At 44.5% G+C, this 23,527-nt stretch overlaps 1 protein-coding gene across 2 annotated transcripts in view; it reads left to right on the forward strand.

Annotated features, from left to right (window-relative positions):
• si:ch211-186j3.6 (neural-cadherin) overlaps positions 1–23,527 on the forward strand; it is a 323,558-nt gene that overhangs the window by 126,451 nt on the left and 173,580 nt on the right. For both annotated transcript variants that reach the window (XR_008413679.1, XM_053853874.1), the window contains exons 8-15: positions 3,826–3,998; positions 8,233–8,401; positions 9,547–9,717; positions 10,071–10,243; positions 12,170–12,337; positions 18,522–18,771; positions 22,989–23,116; positions 23,179–23,365. Coding sequence is in view for 1 of the 2 variants with exons in the window: in XM_053853874.1 (XP_053709849.1) it covers positions 3,826–3,998; positions 8,233–8,401; positions 9,547–9,717; positions 10,071–10,243; positions 12,170–12,337; positions 18,522–18,771; positions 22,989–23,116; positions 23,179–23,365 (1,419 nt within the window). In the remaining variant the exon portion in view is untranslated. The remainder of the gene's footprint in view (positions 1–3,825; positions 3,999–8,232; positions 8,402–9,546; positions 9,718–10,070; positions 10,244–12,169; positions 12,338–18,521; positions 18,772–22,988; positions 23,117–23,178; positions 23,366–23,527) is intronic.

The raw sequence follows: 23,527 nt of genomic DNA on the forward strand, positions 1-23,527 counted from the left end.
AAAGACGCTACAGTGGAGCGGAGTGACGAAGAGGCAAAGTTCCGGTGAAATACGCCTGAGTATTAAAAATAGATTTTCCAAAAACTATCATAGTTATTTCTTTTAAATGCTTGGGCCTGAAAACAGGTTTTGGTCTTTGGTTTCATTGTATGCGTAGTTCAGTATTGTATAACAGCTATAAAATATATATATATATATATATATATATATATATATATATATATATATATATATATATATATATATATATATATATCACAGGGGCTACGTTCCAAAAAAAAAACTTGTGATAGGCGAAATTCGTTAAGGAGCATAGCTAATGAAGGGCGCCGTCTGTGGCCCAATTCGTGCAGCTGGTGAGGCGACGTGACTGCGTTTTTGATCTATGCATAGTCAGTGCTTCACGACATTTTCTCTCTTTTTTTTTTTTTTCTGGCCTTCAATTGCAGTGAACTTCCTTCCTATTGCGCCCGTTCTATTTTTATCCATCCCGCACACGGATACATGCATATGTGCACCTCCACCTCCCAGTCGCTGCAGACAGCCGAGCCAAGGAACCAGCCGTGGTGACAAACACCTCAGGGCAGACACCCCCTCCGTGGCAACCCTCCATCCCTTGCGCAACTGCCGAGACACGCACAAGCAAGTGCACGTAACCCAGTCCTCATCCTAAACTGTTGTGATTAGAGCGGCTGCAAAGTCCTTTCAAACTTTTCGATTCTCTTTCAAAATGTGGTGGGTGTGAGACTGAAGGCATTAGCAACGTATCAAGCTGCTATGAACAACATACCAATACGGATTGTACATCTCCCGTATCGCGTCTTTGTCTGGCAAACAGAGATAGCACGCACCTCTCCACACACACACACACACACACACACACACACACACACACACACACACACTGATGATAAGTGTGGATGATTCAGATTTCTGGGTCACACGTAGAACAGCGCTGAATGAATACATGACAACTCGGGCACATGCCCCTGTCTCTGAAGATAAGGTGGATGTCATAAGCGTGTCTACACATCCGCGTGCACATCCCGGTACATGCTCAGATACACAGCATAAACACAGCACCCAAGGGTGAGATGAATACAGAGTGGCGGAGAGTCAGTCAGAGCTGAGTGGGATGCAGATGAGCTACCGACGCCAGACTGAAAAGAAGGAGCGGAATAGACCAGATGAAATGGAATGTGTGAATGACAGGGACTTGAAGGGCCCCGCGATCGGTTTAACTATTGATATGTTGTGCCACTAAAATTAATGGACTGTGGCCAAGTAAGGGACCCGCAATGTGTCGTCTTTCCCTTTAAAGTTTTGCCTCATTTTTCCTTGTTGACAAGTCTGAGAAGTCGCCAGCAATATTTTTGTCGCATTTGCTTCCAGTTCCGACTCATTTTAGTGCCCACTGTCTTCATGATGACCCAGGTAATCCCTTCCATACTGTTGAGCAAAGACACTATATATTGGTCGACATCACAGATGAAACAATGAAGTGGCATGATGAACCATTTCCAGAGGTGGGTAGTAACAAGTGACATTTACTTGAGTAAATTGAGGGAAATTTTGTACCTCTAGGAGTAGTTTAAATCTGTGAAGATTGTGAAGAAGACATGTACAGAGGAGAGAGAGAGAGCCAGTCCATTGGTAGATGAAGATGTTGAGGTTGGAACTGCCAGGCAGAAGGTGGAGAGGAAGGCCAAAGAGGAGATTGATGGAGGTGGTGAAGGAGGACATGAGGTTTGTAGGTTTGAGAGAAGAGGAAGCAGAGGACAAGGGGAGATGGAGGAAGATGATCCACCACTGAAGGGAGAAACCCGAAGAGAAAGAAGAAGAAGATGTTGAAAAGACATGTACAGAGGAGAGAGAGAGCCAGTACATTGGTAGATGAAGATGTTGAGGTTGGAACTGCCAGGCAGAAGGTGGAGAGGAAGGCCAAAGAGGAGATTGATGGAGGTGGTGAAGGAGGACATGAGCTCTGTAGGTTTGAGAGAAGAGGAAGCAGAGGACAAGGGGAGATGGAGGAAGATGATCCACCACTGAAGGGAGAAACCCGAAGAGAAAGAAGAAGAAGATGTTGAAAAGACATGTACAGAGGAGAGAGAGAGAGCCAGTACATTGGTAGATGAAGATGTTGAGGTTGGAACTGCCAGGCAGAAGGTGGAGAGGAAGGCCAAAGAGGAGATTGATGGAGGTGGTGAAGGAGGACATGAGGTTTGTAGGTTTGAGAGAAGAGGAAGCAGAGGACAGGGGGAGATGGAGGAGGATGATCCACTGTGGCCACCACTGAAGGGAGAAGCCGGAAGAGAACAAAAAAGAGATATATGCAGAAGAAACTGTACTTTTACTCCGCTACATTAAGCTTCATTGAGCTTGTTAGTTTTCTTAAATCTCTTTAGCGTGAGTGTCCATGTCTCTCTCCACTCCTCCTCACATCCAGAAGCTGTCACTTAAAGTCACCACACGTCTTCCTGCATCTGCAGCTTGTGAGAGACTATTCAGTGATGCTGGACTCCTGATGGACTTCATGATTCTTTGAGAAAAAAAACTTTGTTTTGTCATATACACGCAGACTTACACACACACACACACACACACACACACACACACACACACACACACACACACACACACACACACACTGAGTTCACTGGCTGCCTTGTAGTTCTGCCTGTTGAGCATGGTTATGAGAGAATGCAAAAACCTGTGCTGAACCACTTGGTCATGAATCCTCTTAGTGCAGAGCAAATGAAACTCAACATCAGTTCAACACGCCTTTCTGCTTCAAATGCTGAAGTGATTCATGCATGATCAAAAGACACTTGAATTTTGTTGACACTTTTGAACTATTGACAACAACACACAGTAGAAATCGAGGACATCTGTAAATCCAGCAGGTCCTTGAACAAAGCCTTGCTGATCAACCCAAGGTCTGACTGAGTCACACTGGCATGAAGAACAGCAACGGACAAGAAAAAAAGATGGGGAGTTGTTTCAGTTCCTCGACACTTCAGGGTGATGCTTGCTGCTGCAGGCGTTTAGACCACAGGGAAGCTCTTCAAGTCGTGAAGGGTCGATGAGGTTTCATGAAACAGTGTCCTGATTTTCAGAGGCCACCAGATGGCGCTGACTGCTTTACTCAAACCGCACATCAGTTCTAAACCAAGAGCGCCATCTAGTGACCAAATGAAACACCAAAACAAGGGTGTTTCATTTGTTTCGGTGCAACTTAAGTGCGACTTCAGTCCAAGTTGCAGACTGGATGCTCCACCTCTGTCGTGTATCTGTGTTAATAAAGTGAAGTGTTGCTAAATCTTGGGTTACAACCTGAGAGTCGACAGCACTGACTGTGAACCACGAGTGTACGCAGCAGCAGATCAATCACGTTGACTTTAACTTCAAAGTAGCGGACAGTAACAATAAACCCAAACTTGTATGATGCAACGTGTCCCATTTCACTGGTGATGGGTGGATGAGGTTTCATGAAACAGCGTCCTGATTTTCGGGGGCCACCAGATGGCGCCGTTTGCTGTAAAAAGTTTTGGACTGAATTGAATGAAACCTCACATCATTTCTAAACCAAAAGCGCCATCTAGTGGCCTCTGAAAAATCGAACACTGTTTCAGCAAACCTGTTTCATGATGCTTCATCTACACATCACTGGCGTTCACCACGTGAACATATGAAGAACATTCGCTAGTACCGCAGTCACAGGTGACAAGTCATGGCCTTGGACGTAAATTCCTCCGAAATCTAATTCCAGCAAGGTAATAGCATTCAGCTCAGGAGCCGCTGACATCCGTATGCTTCTTCCTGCAGGTCTGATTCGCCTGCGCTCCAGCCCTCCGCCTCGTCTGCAGGGTGTTGAATACGTCCTCAATGTGACGGCGACGGATGACAATGCCTCAGGCGGACCCCAGGCCTTATCATCCACCGCACAGGTCATTGTGGGAGTGGACGACGTGAATAACAACAAACCTGTCTTTGAGAAGGTGAGACAAGTAATTACACGCCTGCGTTATTAAGTCTCTTTTTTTCTCCCCCCCAGTGCCGCTCCTCTGCCTATTAAAAAGGTGTTGGATAAACATCTGCTTCCATGCATGTTATGCGTTCTCTGGTCTTGTGCATCCCACCTAACTTTCAGTCGCCTCCCTCTTCTATTTATCGGCTTCAATCTCTCTCTGCTGGAGTAGTTGTTAGTCAACCTCCTCTCCTTTGCTTCGTCCCTCCAGCTGGTACTGAGAGGGGCACATGCACTCACTGCATGCTCGACCGGTATTGTCTCAGGTTGGTTATTAAACAAGTAAGATCGGGGCGCCAGCACAATGGAGATGGATTTCATTCCTGAGTGAAGTGTTTGTCTTTCAGCTTCCCCTTTTTGCCACCTTAGTAAAAGGATGACCTTAAAAAACCTCCCAAAATGTCATTGGTTTCTTACTTGGCTTCTGAAATGGGACCCACATGAATGGGGGCACTGCGTCCCCAGTGACGTGTACAATGGCAAGTGGGAGACAAAGTGCATTCACGCGAGCCTGTCTCTGCAGCCAGCAGACACGGCGAGTGGATAGGTTTGGGTTCCATCGGCCTGACAGAGTTGAGATTGACTGAGGTCAACCCTTGGCATGATAGACCAGGTGTTGGAGTCACAATACCCTTGTACCCTCTTGTGCTGCTGTCAGGAATCAGTTCCGTGGAAGAAGGGTCTCAGGGGTGGGCAAACCGGTCCTCAAAGGGCCGGGGTGGTTTTGGTTCCGACCAACCAAGCTCACACAGTTTAACCAATGAGGTGTCAGCTGAAACAAGCATCACCAGACTGATCAACCGCTGACCCTCCCAGGACACCCGAATGTTGGAAAGGTGTCCTCTTGAGGAAAACCCTGCACCCACTGCAGCCCTTATTGGACCAGGTTGCGCAGCCTTGCCCTGTAAGGACAGCAGGAATAGCAACAATAGGAGAGTTGTCGGAGTAAGACCTAGTGAAGAGTCAAATGGGAGTCAGGGGTGCTGGAACATCTGGTCTCCTACCCTGGACCCTAGCATGGGCCTATGACATGGGAGGACTGGGACGGAATACTGCATGTGGTGGCTTCTTGAATCACATGCTGTAAACATCTAAGGATACGTTGAAAGTCGTCTTCAGCGGCCTCCACATGTTCTCACACGCACGTCCTCAGATGCATGGAAGATTCATAGCTGTTGACATCCTGCCACCCTTATTGTCATCATTCTGGGATCACAAGGTACTTTAGAGGCCCCGACTCAGTGGCAGTTCTAGGTACGGTTGAATTGGGCAACCGCCCTGGGTGGCATTTTTTCGGGGTGAGCCATGAGCTAAGTGTAAAAAAATGGACTGTGAAGTGTGGTTCTATGTTTCATCTGTGCCGCGGAGGCACAGCGGGCGCTGTCTGCTCGTAGGTGTTGCTGTGACGGAAAGACCCTGGCCGTTGCAGCTCAGATGTGGTGGCCACTGCTCAGTGTGGTGCCACGGTGTTGACACGGGAAGAGTTGCGTGGTTCATCTTTAGCTGAATTCAGGCTGTATTTATTGTCGGCAACTTGGAGTTTCATGCTGTTCATGAAACAGTCACGGTGATGTAAGACATATAGAGGAAACTAGTGAACAGAAAACTAGTTAAATCGACATCGACTGCTTCTGCTGTCAGTTATTCTGCAATATGTTCATTCGCAAAGCGGAGGGAGGGGGGCTCCCTATTCACCAGGGGGAAACGTCGCCATCCAGGGCACTGGGGAGATTGAGGACAGAGCAGCGGAGCATTCATGTTATTCATTTGTCTTTTAATGATTGTATTTTATTGTATTTGTTACTGTATGGTGACATTGACTGCGTGGAGAGGGACTAAATGAAACGTATCATTACATCTAATGCAGGACTAATAAGCCTCAGACCAATGCCAAACCATCCCGGGCCGCAAGCTATTTTCTATATTCATGACTAAATTCAGAAAACAAATGGTCCTTGACAGGATATTTGATGGAAAATGTGAAGACAGATGGCGCTATGCTAATTGGGTTTGATCCCAATTGATCCTTTTGGCTTCTTTTCAAGTCCATTGAAGTATGAATAAAATGTTATTTGAGCTTTCATGATTGTATATTAAATATTTCAATGTGGCTTTGCTGGTTGTGATGACATTTCTCTATTGCTGATGTTTCCATACGTACATCTTCAGTTCGTCCTGGTGAGGGTTGCGGGCAGTGCTGGGGCCGTTCGCAGTGGTCAGTGTGCGAGAGGCGGGAATACGCCCTGGACTGGCCGCCTCTATTGCTGGTGTTTGTACACAGTTTTCTGAGTTTTTGGATTCAAAGCACTGTAGAAATAAAGAAAAATGTATGTTTCAAATAATGGGCTTTGACAACAAATATTTATTTTCTTCACTCAACCACCAGCCATTCATCCCACCGTCGTGCTCTTCAAGGTCCCGAGAGCTGCGTGACAGCTGGGCGAGACAGATCCTTATGATGGCGTCTCTTGTTTTCGTGGTCGAACCTATCTCTGAAAGTAGCCTCCAAGCTCAGCTTCTGTGCGACCATACAAACACTCTTAAAGCAGCTCCCTCAGTCAATGTTTCTGTCGATGCGTAATTGATTTCCCTCTAACAACCTCCAACTTTTTTTCTTGTATGCGGTGTGTGAGTCATTACCTCTGATAATTCGGATATTCTTGAGGTCGCCTCACTCTCTGGTACACAGTGAGGAAATGAGAAGGAAAACAAAGCAGAGGTCCTCATTACACCCGTCTGAACGATGAACTTGAATGAAATAATAATAAAGGTTCCTGCAGACGTTGCAGGTAGAATGGATATTTCCATAAAAATAAGGCGCATGTCTGTGAGTGAAGACATTCTTCTTCCTCAGACCTTTTTCTGCTTAAAATACTGCAAGGCACAGGGTCGTCCAGGACTTTTGCAGGAACACAAATGTCTTTATTTTACTGAAAGAGAATGAAGAGTCAGGACAGAAGTTGAGGTGATTTGGTTTGGAAACAGGTCAGTTAGTATTGATAGAAGTTTGGACTTCCATTCACGATTCCACTCACTGAAACTGGATCGTAACAATCTTTTAAACTTTGAAACTTCTTCTTGCAGTACTGTCACTGAGTTCAAAAATCCTCGTGGATTTAGCATGATTGAAATCGGAATGTGTTGTTATTGCTTCATACATCAGAAGTCAAAGCTCCAGGTCTCAACTGGAACATCTATTAACCCTGTGAAGTCTGATCATAAAAACAGACGACACAGAGCTGTGGTTCTTCAACAGTTCTTGAACAGTTTAAAAACATCAACGTACTTCTATGTGTCTCATTTGATATATCTACTCATGTTAAATAACTCTTGTATGAATAAGATGTGTTCAGTGACAGTGTCGCATGACTTATTCTGGCTCTGTTTTGAATTTTTGAATCTTGGAAACCATACTAATAACTAAAATAAAGACTTTTCAGAAAGTGAAACTATTTCAAACTAGTCTAAAGCATATTTCAAAAACCATCTGAATTTGCACGGCAGAAATTCAACACTGAATAAAACCAAAAAATCCAGAACTATTATCAGCCTGTGCAGCTAAAGGTCAACGATTAAGCTTCTGTGTTGTGGGAGGAAACCTGAGTGACCACCTGCCAATGCACTAGTTTAATTTCAGGTCCAAGTTGCGAATGATCAATACATTCCTCTCTCGATAATTTCAATTTTCCAATTGGATGTACAGGCTGTGAAGAGCCGCGAAAGCCTGTAATGACTTGGAGCTAGAGCTGGTGGAAGGGTGATGAAAGGTAAAGCATTGTTGCATGTCAGAAGCAGCGAGACGAGACGTGGGAGGAAGTGAGAGAACAGGAAATAATTAGAAATCTTCTTGTCATGAATTAGATGTCAAAAGTAAGTATGGCAGGCAGAGACTGGCCCCTCCCCCTCTCCTCCCCCGAGGAATCAGTGGTTTTTAAATAAGAACAAAGGAGTATGTTTTAGTCCTTTTTTTTTACTGTGTTGATACATTTAAGGGTGAGAAAAATACTCCTTCTTCTCCTTCTCCATCGTAGCTTTGCTGGAAAATTGTGACCCGAGCCAATGACCAGAGGTCCGCAGCTCTTCCTGGAAGAGATTCAAAAGTTCATGAATATAAAGCGTCTTTCCTGACATTGAGAGGAGGCTTCAGCATCCTCCCCCCTCTTCTTCAACCTCACATCGATCTAACACTTTCCCTTCTTCTATAGTGCCACCAGTACCGAGAGAGCACGTCGGTTCTGGAGAACCAGCCAACAGGGACGTTTGTCCTGCAGGTCCTCGCCGTAGATGCTGATGAGGGCTCCAATGGAAAGGTGACATACGGCTTCATGCACAAAGACTCCACGGTGCCAGCTTTCAGTATTCACCCTGAGACAGGTAAACACACCCCTGCAGGGAGCTGTGGGGACACACCAGGGGTCCTGTCTCACGAAGTCAGCCCCGTGGTGTTGCATTCTCTGCTCGTGTGAGGCATCGGATTTTGTTTCTTGACGTGATCAGTTGCATTCAAAGAACTACATTACGAGTTGTTAAAAATAAACAGGATATTCTCAATAAATATATATATATATATATATATGTATATATATATAAATAAATATATTTTTTTTTTTCAATTGAATTGAGGGGCTTCCTTATTAATAATTTACTAAAAGTTTAATGGAATCCCTTTTTCACATATATTTTGGTAACTTAAAAATGAGATTACATAAAGATTTGTAGTTTCAGTTTCACTATCTCGCGTTCCTGTTGTAGGTAGAACTTTTTGCCTTTACCAAGCCATCATTTGAAATAGTATTCAGTGAAGGCTGTGTCCCATTTCTCACCCTATAACACTGGGTTTTGCGCGTTCATGTCCGGAGCTGACTTGAAACCAAGTGGGAAGATGAAGTGTGGAGAGATTTCCAGGAGACCAAAGGACCTGATTTCAAAACACTGTTGGACAGGACAACAGGGACACGTTAGTAGCCAGAACTACTCTTCCCTTTGTTGACTTTCTCTGGCGTCACACGTTAGCGAGCCAAATGCTCGACCGTGTCCCACAACATGAACAATACAACATGGATGTTCAACAGTAGGTTTGGATTTCTTCTGAACAAACAACGGTGGGCTAGCATCCAGGCTAACGTTAGCATCCTCATACCTCTGACACATCTATCACCGCAACATAGGCTCCGCCCATTTCTTCTCCGTTGGTTCACCAAACCAAGTGAGATGATCAGCACCGATGCTAGAGGTGGCAGAAACGTTGGAGCTGTCATTTCCAAAACGTTGTCTCCAACACTGGATATGCAGGAAACAAGACACAGCACGGCAGCCAATGACACGCTGTCTTTACACGTGACGTCATCAAGTGTTGTTCCAATTCTTAGGGATGTCAGTCACTTAACTTGGTCATCCCACTTCATAGTGGAGGGAGCTCAGAACCAAGGGGGAGACATGGGACACAGCCGGAGAAAATGCATGTAACTGGTGTGCAGTGCGTTATATACAGTATCTGGTTGTTCTTCCTGGGTTTGCAGGCGTCATACTCACTGCCAGGAAATTTGACCGTGAACGCCAGCGAGAGTACGCCGTGACGGTGACGGCCACCGACCAGGCTGCTGACCCGCTGATCGGCATTTGTCAACTGACCATCCTCATCCTGGATCAGAACGACAACAGTCCTAAATTTGAGAACATCAGATACGAGTGTAAGTGATCAGCAATGAGACGTGACACTTTTATTCATTGCTGCTTCCTGTCTACGACTGATGGGTGGATGAGGTGTCATGAAACAGTATTGAGGGGTTGATGAAACAGTGTTCTAATTGTCGGAGGCCACTAGATGGCGCTCTTGGTTTAGAACTGATGTGAGGTTTCATTGACTGAGTTTTACAGCAGACAGCACCATCTGGTGGCCTCTGACAACCAGGACAGTGCTTCGTGAAACCTCATCCACCCAACTGCCAACCTTTTTGTGTGAAGACCAGCATGGTGCTCTACAGTCATCGCTAACCAACTGAAGAACACGCACAAGTTGCTCACGCTGAAATTCTTCCTGCAGATTATCTCCGCGAGGACACGATGATTGGGACCAGCTTTCTGCGTGTCGCAGCTCATGACGACGACTTTGGGACAAACGCTGCAGTCACGTATTCTATGTCCACTGAGCAGCCCGAGTACCTCAGAGTCAACCCCATGACTGGCTGGGTGTATGTCAACCAGCCCATCTCCCAGGTGTGTATCTCTTTACCCTTCACATCCATGAAGGAAATGAAGGACTTGTTATTGGGGAACAAGTTAATGTTCACGCTGGGAGCATGAATGAAACCTTTCAAGTGAAACATGGTCTCTAAAGGAACTCGCAGTTCGAAGTGTAACAACTGATTTCCTCGCCTGAACTAGTGATGGGTCGATGAGGTATCGTGAAACAGTATTGCAGCTTTGATGAAACAACGTCCTCATTTTCAGAGGCCACTAGGTGGCGCTCTTGGTTTAGAAATGATGGGAGGCTTCATTGAATCGGTTCAAGTCCAACCATTTAACAGCTGACAGCGCCACCGAGTGGCCTCTGAAAATCAGGACACTGTGTCATGAAACTTCATCGACCCATCACTCATGACTAGGCAGTTTTGTCAATTGAATCGGCTGTTCATATTTTAGAAACCCAAGCAAAACCACCTTCAGTTTCCTGATCTTTTATCTCGGCAAGATGAAAATCAGCTTACAGCTTGTTGTTCGACGGGACTCTCTGGCATCATGTGGAGGCAGAAGCCCAGAATCCGGACATGCGGACGTGAACATAAGCAAATTACTCTCCTCTCGCAGCCGCTGACGTCTCGCCATACGCGCATAAAAGAATAACAATCTCAGATAGGAACATGAAGCAGGGGGAGTGAAAATTGCCACGCAGAGTGCAGCAAACAGGTCTGTGTCTCGGAATAAGCTGCGCTGATAAGGAAGAGGAGATGTTGCCAGATACCAATTCCTTGTTTCCACCGCTAACCCTGGCTCACGCCGGTTTCTGTGCCTCCGAGAAGAAATTAATTGTATTCCAAACTTTTTTTTTCAAACTAATGAGCAAAACGTAACTTTTGCTAAACATTTTTTGTGCGTTTGCCATTGCGCCTTAAGCACTAAATGTCGACCTTTTTTTTTTCCAAAACCGCTTGTTAACCAATGTGGAACTGCTTGGAGGTGGAAAAGCCCAAGTGAAGAGATGTGCCTGAGTCAAGTTTCACAGAGGTTGCTGACAGTGAACACTACTTTCTCAGACAATCACATGACCAGGTTCTGAACAACTGGCTTTGACTCGCTTTCCAACTTTCTTGCAGAGTTACGTAGTTCTTTCAACTCTGTTTCTACTTCTGTTTCTGAACGGTTTTGTTTGTTGATTCTGTGCTCAAAAGTTACGTGAATACAAGAAGTTCAGTCCACAATACAATTTGGAAGAGGAAAAAAACAAATCTAAATCTTTATTTATTTATTTTGGGGGAATGAAAATGTGTGGCCCGGAGTCAAATAACACAGAATATCAAATGTGGTCAATTTTTCTAAAGTCGTTTTGCATCATTAGTACACATTTTTATCCATGTTTTTCAAAGAAATTAATTGCTTTTGAAATCAAAAAGAAAAAATAAACTAGTAGTGTACGCAGAAGCTTCTAGACATTGGTTGAACACTCATCGCGAACTGCAATTCTAATCGCACTCTCCAACACTTTAGTAGAACCAAAAAGTTCAACACCATATACAGACTTTGAATCACACTTTGCGCTTTAGCTTAATACTTAATACTTGACACCATGGACAACAAAGAAATGATCAAATAAAGAGGGAACATGCGACACATGGGTTGGAAACTCATAATCATTTCCACTTGTGTTGAACCGCTCCTGTTCGGTCACCAGCTGACCGGCAGAGAGCCGCAGAGTCGGTGCTGTTATTGCTGAGAGTGGAGGATTGTGTTGCCAGATTCTTACAACAACATCTCCCAGAATGGTGGACTGAGTTGCCAGAGTTCATTTCACCATTCACCATTTTTTTTTTTTTTTTTTTTTACCAAATTTTTTTAAATTTTCGCTGCTCTGTGAAAACCTTTCCTGATCACTGTCTGAGTTCTAGTGACAGCTGTGCTTCTCCCCTTATTCCTCTTCTGCCACAGAGGACATACATCACCAGGGAAATCATCGCTACAGACGGAGGAAACCGGAGCAGCTCAGTGGAACTGGCAGTCACCATCACCAATGTGAAGAATCAGCCTCCACAATGGGAAAAGGATAGCTACAGTGTGGTCATTCCTGAAAACACAGTTCGAGACACGCCCATCGTGGTACGTACTTCAATCGTGCCGTCACAACGTATACCGCAAAATAGACTCGTCCATGTGTTTGGAAGAACATTCTCCTTCATGTTTTCACAACCGCTCTGCCACCTGCAATTCTCACACCCCTTCACTGAACAGTTGTGACGGGCAGGTGAGGTGTCGTGAAACAGTGTCCTAACTTTCAGAGGCCTCGAGATGACGCTCTCGGTTTAGAAATGATGTGAGGTTCCATTGAATCACTTGTTCAAGTCCAAACATTTTACAGCAGACAGCGCCATCTGGTGGCCTCTGAAAACCAGGACACTGTTTCACGAAACCTCATGGAGCCAGGTGTATTAGCGCTGTGGTTTAGTGGCCAGGGCACATGGCGGAAGGTTGCATCACTTACAAGCTCAAAACACTCTGTGTGGCATGAGGAGGAGTGGGAGGGGATTGTTCGCACCGCGCTGCAGGTCGGTGGACGACTGTCACACAACTAAAAATATATTACCATACCAAACTATATTTGGGTGGAATTGATTAGGGTAACCTTTTCCTCAAAATGTTAAGAATGAAGAAAAAGCACTCAGGTTGACAGAGGCTTTTTTTAAGTAGAGCGCACTGCTTTAATCCACAATAGTTTTCTACTGGATGCCTCAGCCATTTACATGCCAGCGGCGTTGTCGCCACTCAAGTACAGCAACTTAACGTTTGAAAAGTTGTCGGGGAACTTTTTGGCTGCAAAGTTAGCAGAGAATAAATGCTAATCTAAAACTGGACTGAAGTGTGTGAGGAGCACAATCTGCTGGTGCGTTGTGGTGCTAAAGTTTCTCTCTGTCAGCCTCTAAACTTTGGTGAAAACTGTGAGAACGACACAAGAGTTTGGGGCGGAATCACAGCGCACTACATTGACATCCTCTTGTGGTGCTTGCTTATGATCGCTGCTGTCCAACGCCTCCATAGATACTTTGGGGGTAGCAGAGGAAGACGAACTGAATCCCAATATTGGGTTAATCGTCAGTTCCAACAGTCCTACTTTTTTGCTTGAAATTTTCTGTCATCGTCCCAGCCAAAGTTTTCACACAGCTTTTCAGGATCTGACGAAAGGCCCATTCACACTTAACGCTTCGTACGGGTACGGACGGATCCTTTTGTCCATATTTCTGCTTGTTTCCACAAAGCTTTCCTATATGGATGGAAACAGTGCAGTGCTACTGGAAACCACGGGCGGCCATAGTGTCCGAGGAAGAGCGTATTTGTGTGGTATAGGAGGAGTAGGCCAAGTTTGATGGAACAAGAAGCGATGACAACATAAGCCATATAAACAGAAGAGTCCAGCCTGAAGGTGTTGGAGTGGTCACAACCCCGGCTGTGACATGGTTTGTGGATGAAAACTTCTCACCCAACTGGAAAAATAGCGCCCCTTGTATTCCTGCTTTACACTCCGCTTTCCTTTCATGTAAACAACATGAAGAAAATTGCTCATGTTTCAGTCCATTTTATGTTGTATTTTTATTACTGTTGACATTCTTAACGTCAGTTAAAATCTGAGTGTCTTCCATTCCAACATTAACTGGTCCATTCATTAACTGTAAATACCGGACTATGTGGCCCAATGGAATATTGGCACCCACTAACTTTAAGAAGGAAAACAGATCTTGTTCCTACATGAGCCGCAGAGGTCTATAAGCTGCGGGTGTAGTGGTGCTGTCTGCACCGTAGAAAGGCTTAAAAATGCTTCTAAACTAGTTTGGAAAACGGGCTCCAGCATGGAGACTGACTCATGAAACAAACTGGCCAATGTTCTGAACTGGAATCATCAACTCCTCACATCTTTTATTGACATTAAAGCGCTCAAAATGTGTCCCAAGTTCCGACACCACAGCCGGTCTCAGCTGCTGCTTCTCGTCTCCGCTCCTCCAGGAGATCGGCTCTGTGGGCGGAGCTGCGGATACGCGGGCGAAAACAGCGCATTTTGAGCGCTTTAAGGTCAATAAAACACCTGTGATGTCATGGGTTTGATGTGAGGAGGCTCAGTATTTTGGCTGCATTAGGCTCTTTAGCCTGGAAACATCTATATATTAGCTGCATTGTTGTATAAGCCGCGGGGTTCAGACTGCAAGAAAAAAGTAGAGCCTTATGATTCGGAAACTGATACTTCGAAACAGGCTGATTTAAAAATCCCATTTTTTCTGCGAGACAAAATGAACGAGCAAATGTAGCAAATGAATGTTTTATGTGTGTCCATATTTCTTTGCCCACTGAGAAATGCTCTTTTCATTTTGAATTGCAGATTCATAATCCATAATACAGTATATCCATTTTTTCACTCTCTTTTCAACCTACTTCTCAAATCATCCCCACGTTGCCAGAAATATCTATTTCAAAAGAATTGTTTTCATGTTGATGCATGATGAAAATATTTTTGGGAGCGAAGACAGCAAACTACTGCGATTCATTGAATATTCATTAGCTCCGCTTATGGATTCCAATTTACACCTGAGGAGGCTGGTTTGAAAAAAGACGAGCAGCAGCTGGTGCAGTCTTTGTGATGCTATTGAAAACAGTAAGCAAGGCTTCCATTTTAATATTACATTCCTTGGTCTTGGGTTCACGCCGAGGGCAGAACAATGGCGTCGAGGTAGAGCCTCAAGCAATAATCCTGCAGTGAGGAAACGCTCAGGGTGAACCCATGTCCTTCTTGTGTGGCATTTGCATGTTCTCCGAGTGCGTTTCCTCCAGGCGCTTTGGTTCTCTCCAGCCGTCCAGAAGCATCCGATTGTTCTTAGGAGCGAAGGTGTTGCTCATCTATATGTGGCCGTTGACCCCTTCCCTAAGTAACTGTCTCCATCCCCCACTGACCCCGCGATGTTGCAACGACTGACTCACCCACGATGTGCTCACCTCAATCCCCATTTCCTGGGCAGTGGTGTGGGAACGTTATAATTCATGGCACAAGTGCCTCCGAGACATGTGTCTGCCGACTCGCCGAGTGGTCCGTAAACCTGTGCATGTCAAAACTCATCTGCATAGACTGTGTTTAGGAGTTCCACAGCTCTGCCTGGTCACTCTCCCCGCATGCGCGAGCCGCTCAGGCCATCTCAAGTGTGAGCGACACACTTTTGATGCACCTGGTTCTTTCCACGTCATATTTATCAGTGGTCTGTATCAGTGGTCTTAGCTCCAAGGTCAGTTTCAATGTCAGACAGTATTCTCACAGGCCGTGTCTAATAATACAAGGACATAGCGGAATAGTTGTCATGGTGTACAGACGACTCGAAACAACGGGAGTAGATCAAGCAAGAGATTTAACACAAATACACAAAAATCAAACACGAACAAGAACGAAGGAAGACGACACCAAAATGCAACACAGACAACACGTAGGGAGCGGGGGAAAAACCTCTGAAAATCGGTGAATCAAAACTCAAGCCTAAATAATGGGGACAACAAAAACACACTTGGTATAAACTCACAAGGCCCAAATAACAAAAAGCGCTCGTCGGTGGAATTGACTCACACTCTTGAGGAAGAAAACTAATCAGAGAAAAACAAATGGTGAGTAGCAGGAACACTCACACGAAGCACACAGCTAACAGCGAAAGGCAGAAAACAAAACGAGGAAAAAACTAAGAATGCGGCAGATAATAAACATGCAGGCACAATTCAAAACTATCAGTCACAAGGGAACAAAGATCTTTACCGGTGGACGCGAAGTAACCATCTGGCAACACAGTCTGACACCAAGGTGTAGAAATCCACATGGTTTGATTGGAGTATTGGTGCCAGGTGTGTTGTTGTAAAGCTGGAGGGGGTGTGACCAGGGAGGACAGGAAATAGAACAACACACAACCGGGAAATGCCAGAATAAAACCATAGAATACAGAAACATGACATAGTTACTGTGGGATGTAGAGCATAAGTCCCGCCCATCTACCCCCGCCTTTTGGGACCTATATAACTATATAACTATATGAATGAAATATGAACGAGAGTCATTGGAGAGATGAAAGTTGTTTTCTAGCTTGAAATACATTGAAATACGACACATTTTAATGTCGTGTGACCGCTGTTTTTCTACCATCAAAAGTTACTTTTGGTTTTGTGCAATATGCCGTACTGAACTACAATGCTTGTCGCCGGTTCTCACTCGATAAATGGTGGCGTCAGAGCTCCATTTGCTGATGTCACCAAATGTTTGCTAGCTTCTACCTTTGAAAGCTTAGTACCTTTAGCGCCGGAGAAGTCGGATTCTGCTGTGACGTCACACGTGCAACGTTTGATTTGTAGTCCAAATAATGACGTATTTTAACGTCATCAAAACTCACATCATTATTTTGTGTGATCCAAGGCATGCGGCAAAGTGGACCAAAAAATGACTTTGATCCCCCAGTAGACTTCCTTTATTTTTATCTTACGGAAGGGGCGCAGACTTAGGCTCCCTATAATAGCTGCGGCATGTGAGGTGGCATCACTCTCAATGATAAACTCAGTTAAGGTGACGTGAAATGAAACTGAATGGTTCCCGTGATGCTCTGCAGCCCTGTCGACCAATCACATCTCTCCGTTTCTGGTTCCCGCGCTTGCGAACTGTGACGTCCTCGCAGTGGTCGATCAGCTCCTGTGCGCTGAGCCGCTCAGCTGGCAACAGTGGTGCAGCTGAACTGGAGAAGCGGGAACACACGGACGAAAACAATACCTCTGACCGCTCAATAAAATGCCTGGAGTTTCCTTGGTCTGACATGAAGAGGCAGAATCTTGGCAAGATGGAGATGTTTGCCTGTGAGTCATCAGCACTACGATTGGTTGATGGGCTGCAAAGCATCATGAGAATTGCTCCTCTTCATGTCAACTCACCGTAACTGAGTTCATTGTTCAGAGTGATGGCTACTCACAAGCCACGTAGGCGTCATGAAACCTGACTAAAGAGTCGCTGACATGGAGTTATGGAGACTGCTAACAACTTGTTAGCATGGCTTCTATAATGCACCGCAATGTTTCCTCCGTGGACCGGTGGGTCGAGGTCCGTACAACTGTGTTCAGAAGTTCAATGGCGCACAGTGCATGTTGCGCCTTTCCTTATCGCACCATTTACTGGTAAAAAAAAAAGACCACGCGCTAAATCTTCCGCCGTGAAACAGCGAATTTGTCATGCCGTGTATTCATGGGACATTTACATGTCTATCAGATCAGCATCATCATATGAACTCCCACACAACAGTGGAAGGTCAGTCAATATTTCCAAATGGGAATCGAGGCATCAACGCAGCCCTCCTCTTTTCTCCATGTTATTTCTTGACTTTTCCTTTCCTCCAGAGGCCTCACCTCTTACAGGCGGACGGTGTCTCTGCTTTGCTCGGTGCTGGCTCTGCCTCAGCATGTTTAACACACTGTTAACATCAGGCAGACTCAGCAGCTGCTTGCTTTACACCGGGGTCACCCAAAGGTGTTGCTCCATCAAAACACTGTCTCTGAAGGCACTCGCAGGCCGCTGCAGTGTATAAGCAGCACGGGAACCCCGACAGCTCCACTCTCATCCATTTTAGTCTGAAGAAGATTTGTAATGCCATTCACTTGCCTTGCTTTTCCACCAGCAGTTTATCTGCCTCTGTCCTTTAATAATGCAGGCTGTGTAAAATACAGTGGCGTTTTATGCTCCGAAGGCACGTTGCGGCCCATTTTTTTTTTTAAACTTGCGCTTGTTTTCTGACCAAAGACTGGAGCCAAGTTACTTTTTATTTCCAACCCGTCATTTCACAACGCTAAAGGTTTCATGCCCCTCACCCCCCCACACTCTTTCTCTTAGAATACGGCCAGCGACGAAGACTGCTGCAGAATAAATAAGCAGTCAGGCTGCAGAAAGGCTGCTGATAGGCTGAATGGCTCTTGAAGGAGCGTATTTAAGGTGCGCAGCCTGTTTCAGCGACGCAGGGATCCAGTTCCACAATTATCAAAATAGAAAACCCCTGCTGCTCCAATCCCCTGATCAATCTTGTTTTGGGGAAAAACAAAAAAACATAAACTGTCTTTGTTTTACTGGATATTTTTGAAAAATATCTGTAAACATTAACCTGTCAAAATAAGGAGCTTCTCTCTTCTGGAATATGCAGATTAATATGTTTTTAAACCAAGGAGTGAATGACAGTTTATACCTCCTACGTTTTGTTACGAGGATGAACAATATATTATATCTCTTTATGCCTCCGAACAGACCATTAAAGCCACCTCACCCCTGGGGGACCCGAGAGTGACCTACAACCTGGAAGACGGAATGGTACCTGAGACCAACATGCCGGTCCGATTCTATCTGACCCCCAACCGGGAAGACGGCTCAGCCTCAATCTTGGTGGCGGAACCTTTGGACTACGAGACGACTCAGAATTTCATGCTTCGAGTCAGAGCCCAGAATGTGGCAGCCGTTCCGCTAGCAGCCTTTTCGACGGTCTTCATCAATGTCACAGGTAAGTGACCATTTTTCCCCTCTTTTTTGCAAAAGTATTAATGAAAAATTTCTCACAATTTATCACACCTAACTTTTGCCTGGTTGTCCTGTCATCATGTTATCATGTTTTGACAGTAGCCTTCTGTTTATTTGTATCTGAATGAGAAATGTGTATGTAGATGTCCTGGGTGTTTGGTTCACCATAGTTCTGTCCTGTCATTATTGTCATGTCAGTAGGAAGTATCAATGGAAATACAGTGGTACCTAGGTTCTGGACCACAATCCGTTCCAGACGGCCGTTCAAGAAGCAATTTGTTTGAAATCTGAATGGATTTTTCCCATTACAATGAATGGAAAAAGAACTAATGCGTTCCAAGCCTTAAAACAGTCTTTTGTAGGAGTGAATGTAGAGCGTCTGCTGCAGGTGGCTGTTCCTCTATGTGTGTGGCCGCTGCATGTGGGAGGGGTTGCCGAGTGAGTGAGGTCTCTCCAGAAGTGAAGAGGTGCCCGGTGCGTGTCCAGCTCTGAATGTGCGCTTCTGTGCAGTTTGGCTGTGACAAAGTCATCAACCAAGTCACGCTCTGTCCCAGACTGGCCTCATCCCTGTCCCAGCTCCAGCCCACAACAGGACATCAAACCCTGGAGTGAGCGCTCCAGCACCTCCCCTGTGACACTCTACCACGGTCCAGTGTGGAGACAGGAAAGGTTTTACACCTCAATATGAAGAAAAAACAGTCAGTAAATGTAGCTAACGGGACACGTCTGCATACAGAGGCTGCGTTATACACAATAACAAAGCGCGTTGTGGGTCAGCTGGTCAGTCCGCGCTCTCGCGGACTTCGGCTTTTTTCACGGGCGTTCGAGTTCTCGATTTTCATTCAAAATACTAATTACAATTACAATTTCCGAGACGTTCAAAAACTGGGGTCTCCGTGTCTTAGTCAATGTCTGGATTGAATACTTCGGCTTGACATCAGCCATGTTGTGAATCTCAACAGTGTCTCTCCAATGAAGAAATTAACAAAGAAATTGATGTCACAGCTTTTGGTATTTTTACTCATTGAAACTGGGTTACGAAGCTCAGGGATCGGCGATAATTTAAAATAATTGTATTCCTTATTTAAATCCATATTATTCAATCTTCATTATTTACATTTTTTAAAGAAGTTGGTTGAACATTAAACAAACAACAAAGCAAGTTAGACTTTAAAAATTGTACATAGAATACAAAGAGCACAAGAACAATCTCCTCTCAACAAACACAAAAAATAGTATAGTATACATTCCAGTATAACAGTGCACTATTTAACAATAAAGCAAATAATTCTACTGTCAGATATAGAGATCTATAGAGATAGACAGAGCCCACTCCTCAGACAACAGCATGTACGCGCTGTATTTTGACCTGGAATATTCTCCTGTCTTCGCTGTCATCAGTCAGATTCTGAATTCGGCGACCTCTGGTGTGTAGTCAAGGTCGATCAAAAGGAGACCGGCTGTAGTGTCGGAATTTGAGACGTGGGTGAAAACAATGCGTTTTGAACGCTTTAATGGATGGATGGATGGATGGATGGATGGATGGATGGATGAAGGTTTTGCCTGCTCATTTTCATCTTTCCTTTGTCTCCCCTGGTTAAATGGTTCAATGAATTAAAAATGCCAACTTAACAGGCCGTCACAGAGTCGGAGTTCTTTCTAAGACAGAAAGAGGAAGGGGAGCAAACTGGGATCTAAGTCAAAGCAACACAATTGAACATGTGTCTCTTTGTGTGACTCCAATCTCAGTTGTTAGATTTTACACAAACACACAGAGAAGTGAGATCAGACAATATTTATTTTACCTTACGCCCTTCGATCTAAGGAGTTTTAGATGAAGTTTGACTTCCCACATTGCTACAAATTATCGTTCTTTGGTTTGAAACACCACACTGTCGCCACAGGGAAGACGGCACAAAAGACGCTCAACCCACGCAGTCGTGCTCAGCGAATTTTCTAATCTAATTGTCACTGGCAGATAAATAATACAATATACTAGAAAGGCAGTTTCTTCACCTGCAGTGCGGGCTTCAATCCTAAAAATGCTAAAAGAAACATGGGTAATGAGTGGTTTTTAAGACAGATATTAAACATGTTTTTACATCAGATGTTTAACTAGTTGCACACCTAAATCTATTCTAGCATCAGTGTTCAGTCGGTGACTGAGTGAATGCTCTGTCTGTCTGTCTGTCCGTCCGTCCGTCCGTCCGTCCGTCCGTCTATCTATCTATCTATCTCTCTATCTATCTATCTATCTATCTATCTATCATCTATCTATCTATCTATCTATCTGTGTGTCTGTCCGTCTATCTATCTATCTATCTATCTATCTATCTATCTATCTATCTATCTATCTATCTATCATCTATCTATCTATCTATCTATCTATCTATCTATCTATCTATCTATCTATCTATCTATCTATCTATCTGTGTCTCTGTCTGTCTGTCCGTCCGTCCGTCTATCTATCTGTGTGTCTGTCCGTCTATCTATCTATCTATCTATCTATCTATCTATCTATCTATCTATCTGTGTCTCTGTCTGTCTGTCCGTCCGTCCGTCTATCTATCTGTGTGTCTGTCTGTCTGTCTATCTATCTATCTATCTGTCTATCTATCTATCTATCTATCTGTCTGTCTATCTATCTATTTATCTATCTATCTATCTATCTATCTATCCCTCTATCTGTGTCTGTCTGTCTGTCTGTCCGTCCGTCCGTCCGTCCGTCCATCCATCTATCCATCTATCCATCTATCTATCTAATGTGTTTTTACAATATAATGTGGCATGGTTACACTTAAAGGCCATCTAATATAATCTACTCTAAGACAAATAAATACAAATAAAATAACATTTGACGTGCATTTTCGACTGTCTTTTGGCTTGACAGCCCCTCACACTGGTCTCAGTATATATCGTGGTCTATTGCTCCACAGTCTCACTCCTTGTAAGTCACGTGTTGACGTTTGGGCAGAACAGCTCCGAGTCGCATTGTGACCAGGCTCCAAGTCAGACTTGAAGCAGTTCTGTCCAACTGTTAACAAATGACTTCCAGGAGTGAGAACATGTGGCAGGGCTGCAGAAGGAATTGAATTCCCCACGGCTGGTTGAATAAATGATGTGCTTTTCCGTCAATAAACCCTTTTTTTTTGTAAAAACATATGGTCCCTCAAATAACATTTGAAGAATAAAAAATCAATTCTTTTGAAACAGTGTGCCTGGCAGTCATAATTCTATGATGAATCGATCCATTGAGTTCATGTCATGGATTTGTCCATTGTGCTCAGAGATTGTCATGGAATATAACTGTGTTTATCTAACATAATACTGTATGTGCAGCCACTTCCACTCAACGTAGTTGCTGTCTCGACCTCATTCGTACTTTAACATCGTGACATAAAAATGCTCTTAGTTATTAAGGTATTTTTAAATCTTCTCTCTTTGAGGCAGTTGTTTTTTCTCGCGACCCCACGTGATATTTTTCTCCTGACTGAAGTTAGAAGATGCGGCTGCATCAAGCCGTAGCTTGGACATCACAGACACCTCAAGATGGAACAGTATTTCCAGTGTGATACAAGTGTTCCGATTCCATCTGAGACCGCGACGTCAGCTCAGACGTGGCACTTGCTCGAATGCAGTCAAAGAACATGTTTGTTCCTGCCGTCAGGTCTGACGGAAGCTGAAGTGACTGATGAAAGAGTGGAAACAAAAGTAGAGGAACTCACATCCAGTCAGGAGCCACATGTTCTAGCAAACGCTTGCATCCAGAGTACAGTGCCATCTGGTGGGCACTGGAAATCAGGACACTGTTTCATGAAACCTCATCTACACCTCAATAATCTGTCATGAAACTTCAAAAACACACTTTTCCGCCGAACTGACCGCATTTTAAAAGTTACATTCGACAAACACCTTCATGATGTGGCCTCTGGTTTGAGCCTGTTTTTTGTGAGACATAGTTACGGATCGATTGTCTCTTGGATTATTTGTCGCTTCCTCAATAAAGAGCTTTGCACACAAACTGCTTCCTCATTGGTCGTGTAAACTACAGTCGTTTCATGTCATAGTTTGTTTGATGGACTGTTAAAGTTTGACAGTCAACATGCTTTTGCAATTCAACATATATTTTTTCACATGTATTTTCGGTGTAAGTTTAAGACTGACACACTTTTCTCACCACTGTCCTCCTGCTTTATACAGATGTCAATGACAACGTGCCATTTTTCACATCCTCCATCTACGAGGCGTCAGTCACGGAAGGTGCTGCTTCGGGAGCCTTGGTGTTCCAGGTCTCCGCCAATGACCTGGACCTGGGACTGAACGGCAAGGTACCGACAAGTGGTGAAAATAAGAGTTTCTCAGACCTGACTCTGCTGACTCATCATTCCAGATCACCTACTCGCTGCTCGAGGATCGCAGCGGCGACCACCAATATTTCCGCATCGATCCAGAGTTGGGCTACATCTACAGTGAGGCCGTGTTTGACCGTGAGACGAAAAGTTCATACCTGCTGGAGGTCCAGTCCGTGGACAGCTGGGAGTCATCGCGGCCAGGCAAACATGGGCAGCCAAACTCTGGTACGAGTCATTGCTGTGTTTTCATCTGCCACAATGAAGACAGCGAATAAATGTCAACACTCAGGCAGCTCAAAAACAAATCTAATTTCTTATTGTTGTGCAATATTCTTACTTTTTTTTTTCTCACCAAAAAATGTCATGTATTTTTCATTCACAAATATT

The sequence above is a fragment of the Synchiropus splendidus genome, chromosome 1, assembly GCF_027744825.2.
Source record: "Synchiropus splendidus isolate RoL2022-P1 chromosome 1, RoL_Sspl_1.0, whole genome shotgun sequence".
NCBI classification, from domain to species: Eukaryota; Metazoa; Chordata; class Actinopteri; order Syngnathiformes; family Callionymidae; genus Synchiropus; species Synchiropus splendidus.